At 47.1% G+C, this 19,329-nt stretch overlaps 1 protein-coding gene across 6 annotated transcripts in view; it reads left to right on the forward strand.

The window, feature by feature from the left end:
- Positions 1 to 19,329, forward strand: part of vps13a (vacuolar protein sorting 13 homolog A) — a 523,321-nt gene that overhangs the window by 223,410 nt on the left and 280,582 nt on the right. For all 6 annotated transcript variants that reach the window (XM_078567491.1, XM_078567508.1, XM_078567499.1 and 3 more), the window contains one exon: positions 8,523 to 8,639. In XM_078567491.1, coding sequence (XP_078423617.1) covers positions 8,523 to 8,639 — 117 coding nt within the window. The remainder of the gene's footprint in view (positions 1 to 8,522; positions 8,640 to 19,329) is intronic.

Below are 19,329 nucleotides of genomic sequence, written 5' to 3' on the forward strand. Positions count from 1 at the left end.
GTCACGAGGGGGCATAAGTTCAAGGTGAGGGGCAGGAGGTTTAGGGGGGATGTGAGGAAAAACTTCTTTATCCAGAGGTGACGGTCTGGAATGCACTGCCTGGGAGGGTGGTGGAGGCGGGTCGCCTCACATCCTTTAAAAAGTACCTGGATGAGCACTTGGCACATCATAACATTCAGGGCTATGGGCCAAATGCTGGTAAATGGGATTAGGTATGTAGGTCAGGTGTTTCTCATGTGTCGGTGCAGACTCGATGGGCCGAAGGGCCTCTTCTGCACTGTTATTCTGTGATGCAAAATGCAGCAATTGGAAACCTATCTCCTTTTTTTAAGCACTATTAGGGAATGGGAGCATGTTAATTTCTCATTGGACACTGCTCTGAACTTTAGCAGCAGTCTGGAATGGGGATTCTGGGGCTTGGGGAGTGAGGTTGATGGTGGTCAGCATCACATTTCAGGCATACTATTTTTTTGTTAAAGAGTGTTGTGGAAGATGGGCTACAGAAATACTTGAAAGGAAAGATGAGAGGAAGCCAAATGAAGCACAAACGCCACAATGAACTGCTTGAGTTGTTTCTGTGCTATATATTGTATTCAAGCTGGGCTACCCATCCTTTGTTGGGGAAATAAAGGGATGAAGATTGAAAATAAGATTTTTTAAAAATAATGTAAGGAAAACAGCCCAGATCTTCCGGGGAGCAGCAATACAGGGCACGCTGCTGCTGCTGCTGTGAAGATTTCTGTGCCCCAACATTTTTTGTGCTGTTTCTTCTGGGACTTGCAATGCTGGCTGCGATGGATCAGATGAGCCTTTCAAGGAGAAGACAAGTGAAGAGATTACACCCCCACCCCCGGCCCTTTTATGACATTAGGTGCTGTATCTTTCAGTGGATGGGTGAGTGGGTGGTGGGATGAGAGCAGATGGCCGGGTTGCATCGGGGTAGTAGGGTCAGGTTCCGGGAAGTCGTAGGTTTAGGTCGGGGGGTGGGGGTAGTTGGGTCGCGGGGGGTTGTGCTGGGAGAGAGGGTCAGTCGTGGTGGTGATTTGGGGGGATGGGAGGCAGGGAGGGGTCAGTTATTGGTGCTCAGTTCAGTTATGCTGATGAATCACTGAGCTAGACCAGAGATTAACCATGGACAAACATTTCCAGGGTAAGTATCCAGGTACGTCACGCGTATATGGTCCAAATCTCCAACACTGAGATCAGTGTAAGAGAAATTTGGGTAGTGTCTCAAGCAGCTAAAACCAAGCCATCAGAAGTTCAGAGTTCCCAGGCAATGCATGTGCATGCGGCAGGATTTCCACAGGGTCCCAACGTGCATCATAGCCTTAAGTCTAGATTTTGCAGCTGTGAATCTCTGAAGATTCAGGCCAGTGTTTTTGTGAAGTAATAAGCTGAGATATTTGACATACAGACTTAGTGAGATAGGTATTCAATCTGAAAATCAGGCCACAAAAATCTTTCTATAAAGTAATTTATATGAAGCATTTCTTATATTCCACAGATTTCATTCAACAATTCACTTAATTATCTTCTTTCACGCGATTATTTTTTTAAAAAATAATTTTAATCCAACAAATATGAAACACAAGTACCTAAATTCACACAGGATTATTATACTCAAAAACATTGTTTGACAAAAAATATTTATTTTCGCAATTCATTTGGTTTCATTTGTTTTGCTCTTCTTGACTAGTTAATTAGATTTAAAATTTTTACTATACGATTTCTACTAATCGTTCTATACTTCCTCAGTGTCACTGTCAAAATCCTCAGGTTCAAAATTACTGTTATGACGTGGCAGATGATGCGTGCCAGGTGGACCAAATCCAAGAGGGAAACTTGGTTGCGCTATCACAACAGTTTTGTAATTTGTATTTATTATGAGAAGATGTGTGCACTGAAATCGGAAGTAATGAGTCCACTAAGACATTTAGAGATTTTTAAAAATTAAATTAAAATATTTATTAACAAAATAAAAGATTTCAAGCACATATGAGACTACAATTACTCACTACTATAATAAATCCTGGAATTCCCAATTAACCTGACCCCCAGTTACACCCCTTTAAAGCAACAGTCCAAAATAGATTTTAGATTTAAAACAAACTCAGCAAGTTAACACAATACCCACTTGACAGTGGAATTCCAAACAGCTTTTCTGCAACTTCAGTTTCGTTATAGCAGACTTCTACACAAATGGTTGGAGGCTTCTTGAAGGTTTTTTCACACTATCCTGTTAGATCTTACGTGGCCTTCTCCCACATAGCCTTTCATGCCCCTTTATATATGTTTCTTTTTAATGTGTAAATCCTATTGTTCCATGTGCCTTTGAAACTGTATCTTCCTCCATAATATAAAAACTTTCATGTTGCCAATATTGTCAGTGACCTTTGGAGAAAAATAAACACACTCCTTAGCCTTGTTTATCTGGATAGTTGTAAACAGACTAAAATCCCTTTGAAATCCAAATCTCTTAATTTATCTAAAAATGCAAATTCCCCTCACACCTTACATGCTAAGCCAGCATCCATGTTTACTCATTAGCATGTCAAGCACCTAGCATCTTTTTATGATTTCAAGCTTGCAGTCTACTTGACTCCAAATGTAATTAAACCACACAGAAATACCCAACTATACTTACCCCCATAAACCCACTTCACAATAAACCAGAAAATATTACGAAAATTATTATACTTTCATCATATCTACATCTACACCTATTTCCTCAATGTCTGTTAATACTCTGAATATTTCACCATCAGTCTCAAATCTGTAGTATCATTCTTTACATGTTCTGTTACTGTCTGCATCTTCAGTGTTTGTTGAAACAGTAAGTATTTCCTGATAGACCACATTAGAAGTTCTTCCTTGAGCCAACCTAAAGAGATTTCTTGGCAATTCTTCTCATCTGTTTGCTGATATTTTGCTGATGATGTTTTTCAAGAAGTGTTTTGATTTTGTTGCTCCCATAGAAGAATATTCACTGGGTCAGGTGGCATGCTTAAGGGTGGCAATCGCACTTTACCATTTGCACAAACCTTGAAAGTGGCTGTTTTTTCCACTTTGCCGCATCATAATATTTACATACTGCAGAATATAATTGTGGCAGTAGATCAGAGTCAGCCTCATAGGTGCGGAATTTCATGGAGTTGGCAATGCACTGTGGACCATTTAAAAATGGTGGATGAGACCCACATGCAGAAGTCCTGCCTCATTTCAAACATATTCAATATTTCAAAGGGCAAGGACCAGGGCGTGATTCACACAGGAGGGAAAGCCGAACTTAGTGATGCCAGTTGAATTTAGTGCTGAGTGTAAACAGACCCCATTTTGGCTATAGCAAGGGCTTTAACTCGCAGTGTAGAAGTCACAAATTGATGGAGTAGACATAAAAGCTCTTGAAGGGCGGTAAGGTCTGTTTAAGTGTTGTGATTTGATGTTTTTTAAATAACCCGCTCTTTAAACTTTAATTTGAAAAAGGCTGAAGCTGTTAACGAGAGTTTAACTAACCTGCTGAACTGCTTTGATTGGTTTATCTCAGGCTATCTCGTGTAGGTTAGGAAAAAAACATTTGTTCCTGCAGTTTCAATAGTCTTTTGTTGACATTCCCCAAGAACTACTGTTCTGTCATTAATTCCTGGTTGAGTTTCAAAAGCTATAGTTATCTCAGCAGATGTTCTGAGTTCACAGATTGACAGTTTAAAGAGGCTATTAAAGGACTAGCTGCCTTTGTGGCTACTGAATAAAACTTTGTTTTTATAAGAGATTGAACACTTTAGATTTAAAAGCTTTGAATGGGTTTCATTAATCAGAGTCTTTTCGCTATCAAGTGTGCATGAATGACAGCTGTCAGGTTGTTAGAAATTTAATTTTATTTCATCTCCACATGGCCTCTGAGGCCTGCCTATGGTGGATACTGGGTGATTGGCTGTGTAGGTAGGATGGGGATATGGGGTATTGGGGAGGGGTTGCAGGCATAAGTTGTCAAATAGGGGTAAAGGGGATACGAGGGGCTGTGGGTGGGCAGACATGATGGACATGTAGGGTATAAAGGGACATGAGGGGTGGGTAGGGGACATGAGTTGGTATTGAGGAGCCTTGGGAGTGTCATGGGGGTGGTGAAGGGGTGTGAGTGATGAGGGCTAGAGGGTCCACCAGTTTCTAAAGCAACTGGCCCTAAGTCCCAGCGCATCAAGGTGAGCCTACTAACCAGTCAACCTCGGCACTCCTTTGCCCCCATGGCCGTCTACAATCTATTTCAAAGGTCAGGGGGCCCAATTCTATCCCATCCACGGACTTCACTTCTTTACCATCATCTTGAACATTCAACTAATAGTTAAACATATCAGTAACTTTGCCAGCAGACCCTATGGCCAGGATTTTCCCCTCGGCGATTTGGAGGTGGGGCCCGGTCACCGATGGGAAAATGACGCAGGATGACGTCGGGAGGAATCCCCGATGTCATCCTGGGCCATTTAAATTTTTAGGAAGGTGGGCGGACAGCGAAATGGTCTATCGAGACCATTGACAGGCTAGTTAAACTACTTAAAGACCTGCTCGGCCAACCTGAAGGCTGGCGGGCAGGCCAGGAGCCCCAGCGGGCTTCTGATTATTCACGAAACTTCATCCACTGGTGGGATGAAGTTTCATGTCCGTTTTGTACAAAAATAATAAAGTTTATGTGTTCTTTATTAACATGTCCCATCTCGTGTGGCATTGTCACATGAGGGGGACACGTTAATAATTTTTTAATGTTTCTATTTTTAAAGCTTTTACCACTCAGTATTCTCCCTGAGACAACACTTTGCCTCAGGGAGAAGTGCGCTCTTTCGTGCGTATGCATGAAAGAGCGCACTTTGACAGATGGGGAATCCCTCCCCCCCCCTTCCTGTCGGGGATGCCGCTGGGCGGCCCACTTAAAATGGCGGCGGGCCCCGTTTCAGCGATGGGGGTCAGCTGCCTGACCGCCGCCAAGCCGGTGGGGCCCGCCCGCCATCCAAGGGCAAGATTCTGCCCTATAATTGTTGTATTATTCTGTTCACTACACCTGTCTGGAGTATATTCACCTATTCATCAGTCTGGGAAGTTGATATGATAGCTCTGTGATGTGTGTCATGATTGCTTACATTACCCATATCTAGCCCTGGATCTACAATATCCTGTCCTCAGGACCTTCATCAAAAAGATATGAGCACTTTCAATGATTTTTATCAGTTGCTCAAAGTCCAAGATTTTATAATTAATTCTGATTAATCATGAGGAATGAACGTTTGCAATTTGATTGCTATGTTTGATAAGTACTGTCTTACCATCATGACCTAATACCTTACCAGGGCCTTTCCATTCCCTTTGACCTACTAAATCGCCTGAATTGATGTCTCTCTATGATGGCCTTATACGATGTCTCAAAGCTCTCCAATTTTTTCTGAGACTTCAGCCTTGATGCAAGCCAGTCTTCCTGTATGTAAAACAATCAAATCTGCAGAAAATATGGAACTTCTAGAGCAGGAAAACTACACATACAATTTGGGCTTTCGCCAATAGACTAATTAATAAGGACCATATATGCCAATCAACTGGAATGAATTCTTTGCATCAATTCAACATTATAGGTACCTCTCTAGAGACTACATCAGTACTTATAGAATGGCTTGCTCAGCTATTTCACACAGAAATGTGTTATCAATGCCAAACCTAAAACAAGCAGTAATTTTATATCTTGCATCTATCCTCACTACTTAGTGAATCAAGGTAACATTTTGGCTAAGATAAAAGCAAAATACTGCGGATGCTGGTAATCTGAAACAAAAACAAAAATTGCTGGAAAAACTCAGCAGGTCTGACAGCATCTGTGGAAAGGAAGACAGAGTTAACGTTTCGAGTCCCTATGACTCTTCATCAGAACCCATTTGTAACATTTTGACTAATCTGTCCACATAGTTGTAGGAGTCTGTGACCAAGAAATTCAGCCCAAGACTAAAACTCCTGTGACCAGTATAATTTGTTCAAATTTACCACAATCTTCATCCTCTTCCTCAGAATTCTCTGCTTCACATGTCATTTCGAGTTTCACACCTCCCTGCTTTGGGCAGTTCATCACATGATTCTTCAGGACACACCTGAAGCACCTAAGAACTATTCTTTGGGCATTCTTGGGTTTTGTTTCCTTATTATTTATGTTCTACTTCTCTCTTTTGCTGTAATAGCCAAATCTGCCAAAGGTTCTTTCATCCTCATTCCACCTGCCTTTGACCTTTCCATTATGTTGATGCCTCTCTCCAGTATCTGGACCATTTCAAAATCTGGCAATCATTGTTGTTTGTCACCGCAGAATGTTCCATTTGTTCCACGAAGGCAGAAGGAAATGTCTGTTTCCCCAGGAATTTTTTCAAGGCAGCAGACAGAGGATCCAATAGGGTCTCCCTCTCCAAGTAACGGACACCAGTTGGAGTCAAGTGCCAGTCCATAGGAGACATCTTTGCACAATCCAGCAATTTATGTGCTTTTTTCAATATTTAAGATCCCCAAATGAATTTTGTGAATCTTTTCTTTGAATGTCCAAGCTACATTCCACCATTGAATGACCATCTATTTTTCAAAATCTTTTAAAGTCTGACCATTTTCAAAATCTTTTTAAGTCTGACCATGTCCCACTGGCATTTAACAAATCATCTTTCTTGTAAATTTCGTTCAATGACTTCAATAGAAGGTCAAAACCTTTGTCACTATCCAACTGATAGGCATCCAGCTCATAAAATACTTGATTTCTGATCTTATTTCTGCTAGGAAAGGATAATGCCAAGGCCATACCTTTGATAGGAGTGTAACCCATGTCCATACATATACTTCAGTCTTCGACTGGTTATGTGGTTCAGTCTCTGAGAACATAGGAGGGTAATCAGACCCTGACAATTTACCCTTGCTTTTTGTCATTTTTCACAATGGCTACTGGGATTGTAATTTTCAGCCTGAAAATATTTTTTATTTTTCAACCTTCACCTTTAGACAATAATTACTGTGTTCTACTTCAGAAAGTCAATTAGCAAAGGATTCGATCTTTGCTGGAATCAATCTTTACACACTTTTATATTTATTTAGAGTTGCACATTATAAGCATAGATGGACTAACTCAACAGTTTTAGTGTCTCTACTTATCAGGAGCTCAAGCGAATGCCCTATTAACGTCTACCACCTGTGTATTATTAAACCTACTTAACAGATTCTTGGGGGAACTCCAGAGGTAATGATGTAGGAACAGGAAGAGAATATTTTTCTGCAGATATAGTTATGACTGAACCAAGTGAGGCAGTTCCACTAACTTGGGCAATGGAGGAGAGCTGTTGGAAGATAATGGTGTGGTTGAACATATCAAAGACTGCGGAGTAGGTGAGGAGGGTAATGCACCACAGTCAAAGAGGATGCTACTTGTGACTTTGTGGCAGGCGTGGAAATCTGACTAGAGAGATTCAAATAGGAAGTGGTGAGAAAGTTGGATCGATTTAGGAAACAGTGGCATGTCCAAGGAGATTGGAGATCAGATCATCTTTAAAATCTGGGACTCTGGGGTAGGATGCAAAAAAATTTTGAAAGTATTCGCAATGAGGGTGGCATTAAAAACTGACAGCCATCAACATTGACAAGCAAATAATTTATGCCAACTGGCAATGACAAATAAAGTGCTCTTTATGCTTTAATTTATGCACGTTGTGCGCTTGATAAACAATACTTTAATTATGCCTTCAACTTTCATTGTTTTGAATCATTTTTAAGTTGATTCCATATCTGTATTTTACACTTCATTCACTTCTGAAAACATGTCGGGGAGAGTTGAGAATTCTTCCTTCCCTATTCTCTACGTTCTTTTGAGTGTTCTACCTAGCTTGATATGTTCTGCAGAAATCAGATCCACGTGTTGATTATGCAGAAACAACAATTTATATATAGCATCTTTAATGTAATGAAACATCCCAAGACACTTAACAGGAGCAAAGTAAAACAAAGTATGATACTGAGCCGCATAAGGAGATATTAGGTCAGATGATCAAAAGCTTGGTCAAAGAGGTAGGTCTTAAGAAGAATCTTCAAGGAGGAAAATGAGGTAGAGTTGGAGATAAAGGGAGGTAATTCCAGAGCTTGGTTATGCAACTGAAGGCACAGCCACCAACGGCGGAACAATTATGATTGGGAATGCATGAGAGGCCAGAATTAGAACAGCACAGCTATCTCAAAGGGATGCATGTAAAAATGGTATCATAAATGGGCAAAGCCTCACACAATCTCCACCTCCCCTGTGAATGTGATGAACATACCCACCCTCGGGGGTGGAAGATGCACATCATTCACTCATTCACTTACTTTTATTCACACTCTCTCTCTCTCACACACACACACACACACACACGTACACACATTGGAGCTTACACAATGTTATCTAATAGGCAGATAATTTGCCTCTATCATTTTTTTGGCTGGTTAATATTTAATTTTAATTATACAAGTGTTCTTTTAACTCCTTTTAGCTTCAAAAAGATCGAAGTTAGAAGATGTGATCAAGCTTCATATACTTGCAGAGCTGGCACTTCTGAAAGTTTTCATCTGTGATCAGACCAAAAGAATCGCAGAAGTAAGCATTGAAGGTAAGTAAGTAGTGAAGATGGTGTTTTTACAGTAAATGCAGAATTTTTTTCTAAGTCATTTATGAATCAAGGTAGCCTTCCAACAGGGAGTACTAAACATATCTTATATTGTAAATTTTATTTACAACGTGAACTTATTTAGAAATTTGTATCTGCTGTAGATTTGGGAAGTTAATATCCAGCTAAAAGTTTAGCTAAGTAAACATTCCTGGGGTCGGTTTGTGGGTTTTTTAAATGGTGAAGGGAACTATTATAACAAAGATGGCAGTGTAGGGAAATTGATTAATGAATGGGAAAGATACAAAGAAAAGCAAAAGTTGACAACATAGTTCCTTTTTGTAGCTCATACTAGCTATGAGAAGAAACTTGCAAGGAATATCAAAATCAACACAATGTTGTTTTACAATTATATTAGGAAAAAGAGGCTGGTCAGGAGCAATGTGGGTCACTCTTGCACATGTCACTGTTATTTAAGACAGCTGGGAGATGTAAACCAGGCAATTATAGACCAGTTAGCCTAACAGTTATCAAGAAATTACTTTGGTTATAATAGATGGCATTGTAAGTGGTATTGGAAGTATAAAATGATAAAGAGATATTTATTGATTAAGTGAATGAGCAAAACTGTGGCAACTAGATTTCACTGTAGGCAAATGTAAGATCATCCATTTTGGAATTAAAAAGGATAGAACAGGGTACATATAAACGATGAAAAGCTAGAAGCCAAGGAGGTCCAAAGAGACTTGGGGGTCCAGATGTATAGATCATTAGAATGTCATGTACAGGTGTAGAAAATAACCAAAAAGGCTAATAGAACGCTGGCCTTGATAATCTGATGATGGATTCTCCCTTCTCTTCGACAGTTGAGCAAGAAGACTTTTTGTTCACTGTCTAGTTTGGTGTTGTCCCACAAGTGATGTTTTATCAAATCTTGATTTGCAGGTTTGATTGCAAATATTATATTTGAAGTCACTCTTGGAGGCGTGGGTGAAGGCACTCGCTTTGCGGCATGCCCACTTGTCCTGTAGGCCCTAACTCTCTCCTCCTCAAATGTTGAGATTGCCAGGGGAGAGACTTCTTCAGTTGGACCTATCCAGGATTGTTTTTTTTTTCCCCATGTACTGAGCTTCAACTTGAAGGCTCCAAGATTGGTTTTCAGAATGTCTTTGTGTCTCAGTTTGGGAATCCTGTGGTGCAGGTTCTTGTGCTCAGCTGACTGTAGAATATTGCCTCTGGTATGCAGGAATGCTCCATGGAAACCACATGGCTGGCCCAGGAAAGCTGAGCTCTGATGAATATGCTCTTAATACCAGGTGTGCGGCAAGAACTTTGGTTTTAGGGATTTTGACCTACTACTTGATGACCACAGATAGATCTTAACCAGCAAAGATGGAATACATCTGGTTGTTTTATAATGCTGGTAGATTGTCCATGCCTCAGAACGATAGAGTACTGATGCAAGAACCACTGCCCAGTAGACTTTGATCTTTGTTTTGAGACAATCTGCATGCCCTCTCAAGTCTGTGGGTGAGCCTGTCGAATGCTGAGCTTGATTTTGCCAGACGATGGGTGATTTCATGATCTAATGTGTTGTTGTTGGTTAGGATACTTCTAACATAGCAGAACTTCTGAACTGAGTTGAGGGGCATATTGTTGATTGTGACTGTGGTCTTGGAGTTTGTGGACAGAGGCAGGTTGGTACAAAATTTTGTCTTTTTCAGACTTGTAAGGCCTAAGTGCTCTGAGGCTTGAGCAAAACATTCAACAAGCAGCTGAATGTCCTCTGCAGTGTGCAATGAGAGCACAGTCATCGGTTAAGAGTTTATTTAGATGTTTGTGCGAGGCTTGAGCCTTCACAGATTGAAGAGATTGCCTCAGTCCTGAACTAAATGTGTACTCTTATGTCAAAACCTTTGAGGGAACATAAGAGCTTAGCTGAAAAGTAGATAGCAAACAGAACTGGAGCCATTATTCAGCCTTGCTTGGAACCATTGGTGATAGGAAAGGCAACATTCTGCATCACGCTGGTCATCATGCAATCATGAAATGAATGGATCACCCTGATCATTATTTCAGGGCAGGCATATATGAACAGCACCTTCCACAGGCCTTCATGCTTTACTGTGTCGAAGACCTTGGTCAGGTGTTATGACCAGGTGAGAAGGGGTGAACTGGCTCCCCTCTTTGACCTCGTCAGTTGATCACAACAAAAGTGATCCTTTTCACGAGGATGTGTCTTTTTCAAATCGGAATATATTCAACTATTTAAGCAGTGAGCAATAAGGAACCAATCAAACAAGGTTTCCTTGAGCGAGTGAAAGAGTAAATTTATTAACCACTAAACCCAAGAAAAATAATAGAAACATGACATCAAGCATTTGACCTTCATGCAGTTATTAGCACACACGCACGCGAACAGGCATCAGAAATAGAGGGAGTTAAGAGTCCAATAAAAGGTGAAAGAATATACTGTAAGTGTCCCTGAGCCATAGATTTTAAACATTGCGGTTGATTTATGTTAGCTGGTTTCTTGGATGTGGTCAGATGTAGAAGACATTGCAATTATTATGAGATCTCGGTTGGCTGGTAGGTTTCAGGTAGGGTTAGCTTCTTAAACCAGGTGACACACTTAATTCAAAAAGAGAGGAGGAGAGAGAGCCCTCAGCTTGTTTCCTCTGCTGAAAACTTTCTGCACACCACCTTTGTTGTAATCTCTCTCGTGAAATATTTCACCTGTTGTGTATTTCCAAGAGGTTTGGGGTGGGTCTGTCTGTGGCAGCTATTGTTTCAATATCCAGTACTTCACATTTTTAATATCTCTTCCATAGGCAGTTACAAGTGTCAATGGGTGCCTGGATTATAGGAAATGTCTCTCTTTATGCTCCCCCGACAGTGATTTGTTGGTTCTCACCTCCACCTTGAAACGTAGCCTTGCATTTTTAAGCAGTTTGTTCCATCTCAGTTCAAATTGCAAAAGTTCCACCCATTTGAAAGTTGAAAAATCATATGTTCAAAAATAAAGGGTCATAGCCTTGTAACACAGAACAAGGACCTCTACATGGTGTTCACTGACCTGTTTCCAGGACTTTTCTTGAATTTGACTTGCTGCAAAGATCATGTCAACTGTTCCTCTTTCAACACTAGAGCTGTATTGTGATTCTGGGTACACTGAGTCTGTAAGATGAGTGACAATCCTGTTGAGAATAACCCTTGCAAGAATTTCTTATGCTCTGGAGAGAAGAGAAATACCAAGATGATTGTCACAGATGGATTTTCTTCCCTTCCATTTGTACAGGTGAGTTATCAAAGCATCCTTGTAATCTTGGGACAGAATGCCCTGGCTCTAGATTAAGCAGAAGAGGCTAATTTCCTAACTATTTGAGCTCCTCTACTTGAATACTTCAGGCGGAATGCCATTGGCTCCTGGTTACTTAACTTCAGACAGTTGCTTCATGACCATGATGATTTCAGTTGAAATGGGTTGATGGCAAGCATGTCCAGGATGCAATGCTGTAGACATGATTTGGTGGCACTGTCATGCACTGTGGATTCTTGGTTCAGGAGATTAGGCAGAGCATTTTAACAATCAGATAGAATCCCATGCCTGTTCATTAAGAGCTGATTGCCATCTGCTGAGAGGACATGTGGCGTACCTTTAGTTTTGAGGCCATAGACAGATCGGAGACCCTCATGGAGAGCCTTCAGGTCTTGTTTATCAGCAGTTTCCTTAAGCTCTGCAGCCTTGTTCTCCCACCATTAGTTCTTCTTGCTTAGTTTGGCCTGCAGCCTCTGTTTTACTTGATGATGATATTTGGCTTTTCTTGCTGATGTTTTCTTTGTCAGGTATGAAGGATCTATGAGCATTGCACACATCATCATCTAGTAGGTTGGCTATATCTTGATTGTTCTTGATGCATAGTCTTGGTGCTTCCGTTTGACAAATCCAAGGGCCTCAGAGTTTGCTATGAGTGACATTACTTCTTCCAAGAATCTTCAATGTCTGTTATCTTCTGGGTACAAGCAAGCTCTATGGCATTTTCTCTTCCAGATCCTGTCTCTTGGCCAAGCCTTATAGGATAATTACATCAAGATTCCTTTGATGCTCAACTGTGTCATTGCGCTTTATATGTCATCTTCAAGGACACTCTGATTCTGACAAGCAAATGGTCTGGCCAGCATTCAGCATCTCCAAGGCAGCAGATAGAGCACACATCTTTGAGGTCACTCTGCGATATAATAATGTAGTCCAATATTTGTCAGTGTTGAGACCTGAGGTGCAAGATGTTGTTTTCAGTTTCAGCTTATTGGAAGTTTGTGTTTGTGAGGGTAAGGTCAAACTCACTGCACTTGGAGAGAAGAAGCTGTCCATTAGAGTATGCTTTACCAATGAAGTGGTGCCCCAATACTTCCCTCCATGTCTTACAGATATGGATGGTATGAGAGGCCATTGGGGGTGGGTGAGGAGCATGAGTTAGCATGGAGAGTATGTTAGGCCACTGGGGATATGTGGGGGCCATGAGTTGGCATGAAGATTATGAGGGGCCTTTGGGTGGAGGGCATGAGTTACCATGGAGGGCATGGGTAAGACCTTCTGAAGTTACCTTTCAAATGGTTGCCTCACCCAGACTATGATTCATGACACTTCTGAGGGTGCAAGACCATGAGTCCTTGAGAAACTGGCCTGATTATATGAAAATTGCAGAAGGTGGGTAGGAGATACTTACACCCAAAATGGAGCCAGCCAGTCCAACCTATTCCCGCGCAAGGGATAAATAGAACCAAAAAACCTGGAATCAGTTCCAGTCCATCATTTTGAAAGATCTGTGAAAGTACATCGCTGACTCCATGAAAGTTCAAACTCTTGGCTCCCTCTCTCTCGCGTGCACGGCCCTCTCTCGCGCGCCTCCTCTCTCTCTCTCACGCGCGCGCCCCCCCTCTCCCTCTCTCTCTCTCTCTCGGGGGCGCACGCGCCCCCTCTCTCGTGCGCGTGCCGCCCCCTCTCTCTCTCGCGTGCGCCCCCCCCTCGCGCGCGCCCCCCCCTCGCGCGCGCGCCCCCTCTCTCGCGCGCGCGCCCCCTCTCACTCGCGCGCGCGCCCCCTCTCTCGCGCGTGCGCGCCCCCTCTCTCGCGCACGCGCCCCCTCTCTCTCTCGCGCACGCGCCCCCTCTCGCGCGCGCGCTCCCTCTCTCTCGCGCGCGCGCCCCCTCTCTGTCGCGCGCGCGTCCCCTCCCACCCTCTCTCTGTCGCGCGCGCGCCCCATCCCTCCCTCCCTCTCTGTCGTGCGCGCGCCCCCTCCCTCCCTCTGTCTCTCTGTCACGCGCGCGCCCCCTCGCTCCCTCCCTCTGTCTGTCGCGCGCGCGCCCCCTCCCTCCCTCTCTCACTCTGTCGCGCGCGCCCCCTCCCTCCCTCTCTCTGTCGCGCGCGCGCCCCCTCCCTCCCTCTCTCTCTGTCGCGCGCGCGCCCCCACCCTCCCTCTCTCTCTCTGTCGCGCGCGCGCCCCCTCCCTCCCTCTCTCTCTCTCTCTCTCACGCGCGCGCCCCCCCTCTCTCTCTCGGGGGCGCATGCACCCCCGCTCTCGTGCGCGTGCCACCCCCTCTCTCGTGCGCGTGCCGCCCCCTCTCTGGCGCGCGAGCACGCCCCCCCCCCTCTCTGGTGCGAGCACGTCCCCCCCCCCTCTCTGGTGCGAGCACGCCCCCCCCCTCTCTGGTGCGAGCACGCCCCCCCCCCCCCCCTCTCTCTGGTGCGAGCATGTCCCCCCCCCTCTCTGGTGCGAGCACGTCCCCCCCCCCTCTCTGGTGCGAGCACGCCCCCCCCCTCTCTGGCGCGCGCGCGCCCCGCCCGCTCTCGCGCGCGCCCCGCCCGCTCTCGCGCGCGCGCCGCCCCCTCTCTCGCGCGCCCGCCCCCTCTCTCGCGCGCGCGCCGCCCCCTCTGTCGCGCGCGTGCCGCCCCCTCTCTCTCGCGCGCGCCCCCTCGCTCTCTCTCTCGCGCGCGCCCCCTCTCTCTGTCTCTCTCGCGCGCGCCCCCTCTTGCGCGCGCGCCCCCTCTCTCTCTGTGTCGTGCGCGCGTCCCCTCCCTCCCTCTCTCTGTCGTGCGCGCGTCCCCTCCCTCCCTCTCTCTCTCTGTCGCGCGCGCGCCCCCTCCCTCCCTCTCTCTCTCTGTCGCGCGCACGCCCCCTCCCTCCCTCCCTCTCTCTGTCGCGCGCGCGCCCCCTCCCTCCCTCTCTCTGTCGCGCGCGCCCCCTCCCTCCCTCTCTCTCTCTCTCTCTCGCGCGCACGCCCCCTCCGTCCCTCTCTCTCTCTCTCATGCGCGGGCCCCCTCCCCCCCTCTCTCTCTCTCTCTCGGGGGCGCATGCACCCCCGCGCTCGTGCGCGTGCCGCCCCCTCTCTCGCGCGCGTGCCGCCCCCTCTCTGGCGTGCGAGCACGCCCCCCCCCCCCCCCACCCCCCCCCTCTCTGGTGCGAGCACGCCCCCCCCCCCCACCTCTCTGGTGCGAGCACGCCCCCCCCCCCCCCCCCCCCCCTCTCTCTGGTGCGAGCACGTCTCCCCCCCTCTCTGGTGCGAGCACGCCCCCCCCCCCCCCACCCCCCCCTCTCTGGTGCGAGCACGCCCCCCCCCCCCCACCTCTCTGGTGCGAGCACGTCTCCCCCCCTCTCTGGTGCGAGCGCGCCCCCCCCCCTCTCTGGCGCGCGCGCGCCCCACCCGCTCTCGCGCGCGCGCCCCCTCTCTCGCGCGCCCGCCCCCTCTCTCGCGCACCCGCCCCCTCTCTCGCGCGCGTGCCGCCCCCTCTCTCGCGCGCGCGCCGCCCCCTCTCTCCTGCGCGCGCGCCGCCCCCTCTCTCCTGCGCGTGCCGCCCCCTCTCTCCTGCGCGTGCCGCCCCCTCTCTCGTGCGCGTGCCGCCCCCTCTCTCGTGCGCGTGCCGCCCCCTCTCTCGTGCGCGTGCCGCCCCCTCTCTCGTGCGCGTGCCGCCCCCTCTCTCGTGCGCGTGCCGCCCCCTCTCTCGTGCGCGTGCCGCCCCCTCTCTCGTGCGCGTGCGAGCGTGCCGCCCCCTCTCTCGTGCGCGTGCCGCCCCCTCTCTCGTGCGCGTGCCGCCCCCTCTCTCGTGCGCGTGCGAGCACGCCCCCCCCCCACTCTCTGGTGCGAGCACGCCCCCCCCCCACTCTCTGGTGCGAGCACGCCCCCCCCCCCACTCTCTGGTGCGAGCACGCCCCCCCCCCACTCTCTGGTGCGAGCACGCCCCCCCCCACTCTCTGGTGCGAGCACGCCCCCCCCCCCCTCTCTGGTGCGAGCACGCCCCCCCCCCCCCCTCTCTGGTGCGAGCACGCCCACCCCCTCTCTGGTGCGAGCACGCCCCCCCCCCCCCCCCCCTCTCTGGTGCGAGCACGCCCCCCCCCCCCCCCTCTCTGGTGCGAGCACGCCCCCCCCCCCCTCTCTCGCGCGCGCCCCCTCTCTCTCTCGCGCGCGCGCCCCCTCTCTCTGGCACGCGCGCGTCCCCTCCCTCTCTCTGTCGCGCGCGCGCTCCCTCCCTCCCTCTCTCTCTCTCTCTCTCTCTCTCTCTCTCTCTGTCGCGCGCGCGCCCCCTCCCTCTCTCTCTCCCTCTGTCGCGCGTGCGCCCCCTCGCTCCCTCCCTCTCTCTGTTGCGCGCGCGCCCCCTCCCTCCCTCTCTCTGTCGTGCGCGCGCCCCCTCCCTCCCTCTCTCTGTCGCGCGCGTGCCCCCTCCCTCCCTCTCTCTCTCTCTCGCGCGCGCGCCCCCTCCCTCCCTCCCTCTCTCTGTCGTACGCGCGCCCCCTCCCTCCCTCTCTCTGCTCTCTCTGTCGCGCGCGTGCCCCCTCCCTGTCTCTCTCTGTCGCCCGCGCGCCCCCTCCCTCTCTCTGTCGTGCACGCGCCCCCTCCCTACCTCTCTCTGTCGCGCGCGTGCCCCCTCCCTCCCTCTCTCTGTCGCGCGCGCGCCCCCTCCTTCACTCACACGCCCGCGTTGGCGCGCTGCCACCCTCCCACTTCTCGATTAAATCAGGTTAAAAAAATTGGAGCCCAAATAAAGCACTAAATCCACACCACTTCTTCAACTATGAGTGTTTAAGTCTGAACTCTAACCATTATTCATGCACAAGATGGGCATATAGAAATAGGTCATGTTCTGGTATTAGTACATGTAATACAAGATGAAGTAAAAGCTAATTGCGTTAAACACTGAAATGCTGAGTCACTTTGTTGATTTAATACAAATGCATTGATCCAGTCTCTGGCAATAGGAGGTTTAAAAAAGGGAAAACTAATGTTTCTACTCACTTGAAGTCTAATTCCACCCATTTGAAATCCCTACAGGTCATTTAAAAGTGCTGTAATTACATGATTCCTCGTCACAAATTTTCATAAATTGGTGACCAACCAGGAACAGTGACCCGGGAGGCACAAGTTTCCTTTTCTTCTCCTTCCCTGGATTGGGGAGAGCAGTTGTCTACCTAAAGGTCTGCACAGTCATTTTGGGAGAATACAAACTCCGCATCTGCCCCAATCTCTGGAGAGCAATCATCACCCTGAGGCCACTTGTGTGCAGGGTTCTGACTGAAGACTGTCGGTAACATCGTCTGCTTGTCCCCATTGCCACTTCCCCATCACCAGAGGTAGTCTGATATGTTGATTGGTGTTTGCTGAAAAACCTACACATTGAGTATGTTTAAGTGGATGAAGTTTGTGCAGAGCCAGTGCTACTCCCTTGCCCAAGGCAGCTAATATTGCACTGGTACAACTTCAGCCACGAACATAGCAGCTGAAAGAATGCAGCTTTTCATTTTTGGAGTTGTCCCTCTCCTAGATCAAGTGCTAAACAAGCTGGAGAGCCTCATCTGCAGTTTCTATATCACCATCCAATCTATTAGCACTGTCTGTGTTGTTCCACCCTATCAGCCGGCGAAGATTTTACTATTTGGCCCATAGATTGGGGCTTAAAATCAGAGGTTTCCTTCTCCTAAGTAGGCTGCCAAACAAGGCTGATCAGCTCAACATGCTCGGAGCTCTCTGCTTTTGAGGTGCCAGAGACTTGCCTTCACACCCCTGCCCGCAGTTTTATACAGAGTTCAGCATACGAAGCTGAACAGTAGGAGTTTGATTAGGAGAGGCAATTTGAGACGCTGATCATACGAGATCTTTTGTGGATGAAGAGCAACTTATCCCTCTTTACAATCCAGTTTTTCCTAACTCTTGTATCCTTTTATATCTAGCTGGTGAGAATACAAGGGGTAGAAGCTATGCTACAGCTGTACCAAATCCTAATTAGACCACAGCCAGAGCACTAAGAAGTTCTGGCCACCCACCTCAAAGTTATATTGCCTCGGAGGGAGTGTAGTGTAATTTTCCAGAATGATACCTGGACTCTTAACAGTTAAACTAAGGGGAGAGATTACACAAAATTGGCCTGTCCGCAAGCATGACCCAGACCTCCCTGTCGCTTGCCATTTCAACACACCACCCTGCTCTCATGCCCACATGTCCGTCCTTAGCCTGCTGCAATGTTCCAGTGAAGCTCAACGCAAACTGGAGGAACAGCACCTCATCTTCCGACAAGGCACTTTACAGTCTTCTGGACTTAATATTGAGTTCAACAATTTCAGATCATGAACTCTCTCCTCCATCCCCATCCCCTTTCCGATCCCCCTTTTTCCAATGATTTATAATTTTTTTACAACTATATTTTTTTCTTTTCCCTCCTATTTTTAAATTTATTTCGATCTAGTGTTTCATCTCCACCTGTTAGCCCATTTCGATCCCTTCCCCCCACCCCACCCGCACTAGGGCCATCTGCCACTAGCTTGCTTCCCTTAATGTCCCCATTAGCACATCCTTTAGATAATATCACCACCGTCAGCACCCCTTTGTCCTTTTGTCTATGACATCTTTGGCAGTCTCTTCTTGGCCTCCACCTATCACTGGCCCCCTATCGAGCTCTCCTATCCCTCCCCCTTCTACCAGCTTATATTTCATCTCATTTCTATATGTCTTAGTTCTGATGAAGGGTCATACGGACTCGAAACATCAACTGTATCCCTCTCCGCAGATACTGTCAAACCTGCTGAGTTTTTCTAGGTATTTTTGTTTTTGTTACACAAAATTGGGTTGCATTCCCTGAAATTTAGAAAGTTAAGGGGTAATTTGATCAAGCTTTCAAGATATTAAGGGGAAACAGTAGAGTAGATGGAGCAAAACTATTTCTGCTTGTTGGGGTGGGTGGGAGGGGTGGTTTCAGTGACAGTGGTTTGAGGGCGAGAGTCTAAAAATTAGAGCCAGACCTTCCAGGAATGAAATTCAGAAATTCTATATGTAAAGGATGGTAGAAGTTTTGAACTGTTTTCCACAATGGGCAATTCATGCTTCATAATTCTAAAAGTTTCTCAAAGGTATTAATAGAGCAAGCGTGGGTTTATGGAGTTGGGTCGCAGATCAGCCATGATCTTATTCACTGACGCAACAGGCTCAAGGAGCTAAATGGCCTATTTTCCAATGATTTTCTTGTATTTGCATTCACTGTCAGCTGTAAATACTTCCAGATCAGATATATCTTAGGTCTGGAACAAAGTAAAGATCTCCCACCTGTGCCTTAAACCCAACCTTCCATGACAAACATAAATACTTTGTTCTTCTACTTTGTGTTTCTATAGCTACCTTGACTACAATCTTCACATCCCCTCACCCCCTCTA

This window comes from Cetorhinus maximus, chromosome 2, assembly GCF_964194155.1.
Source record: "Cetorhinus maximus chromosome 2, sCetMax3.hap1.1, whole genome shotgun sequence".
Lineage (NCBI taxonomy): Eukaryota > Metazoa > Chordata > Chondrichthyes > Lamniformes > Cetorhinidae > Cetorhinus > Cetorhinus maximus.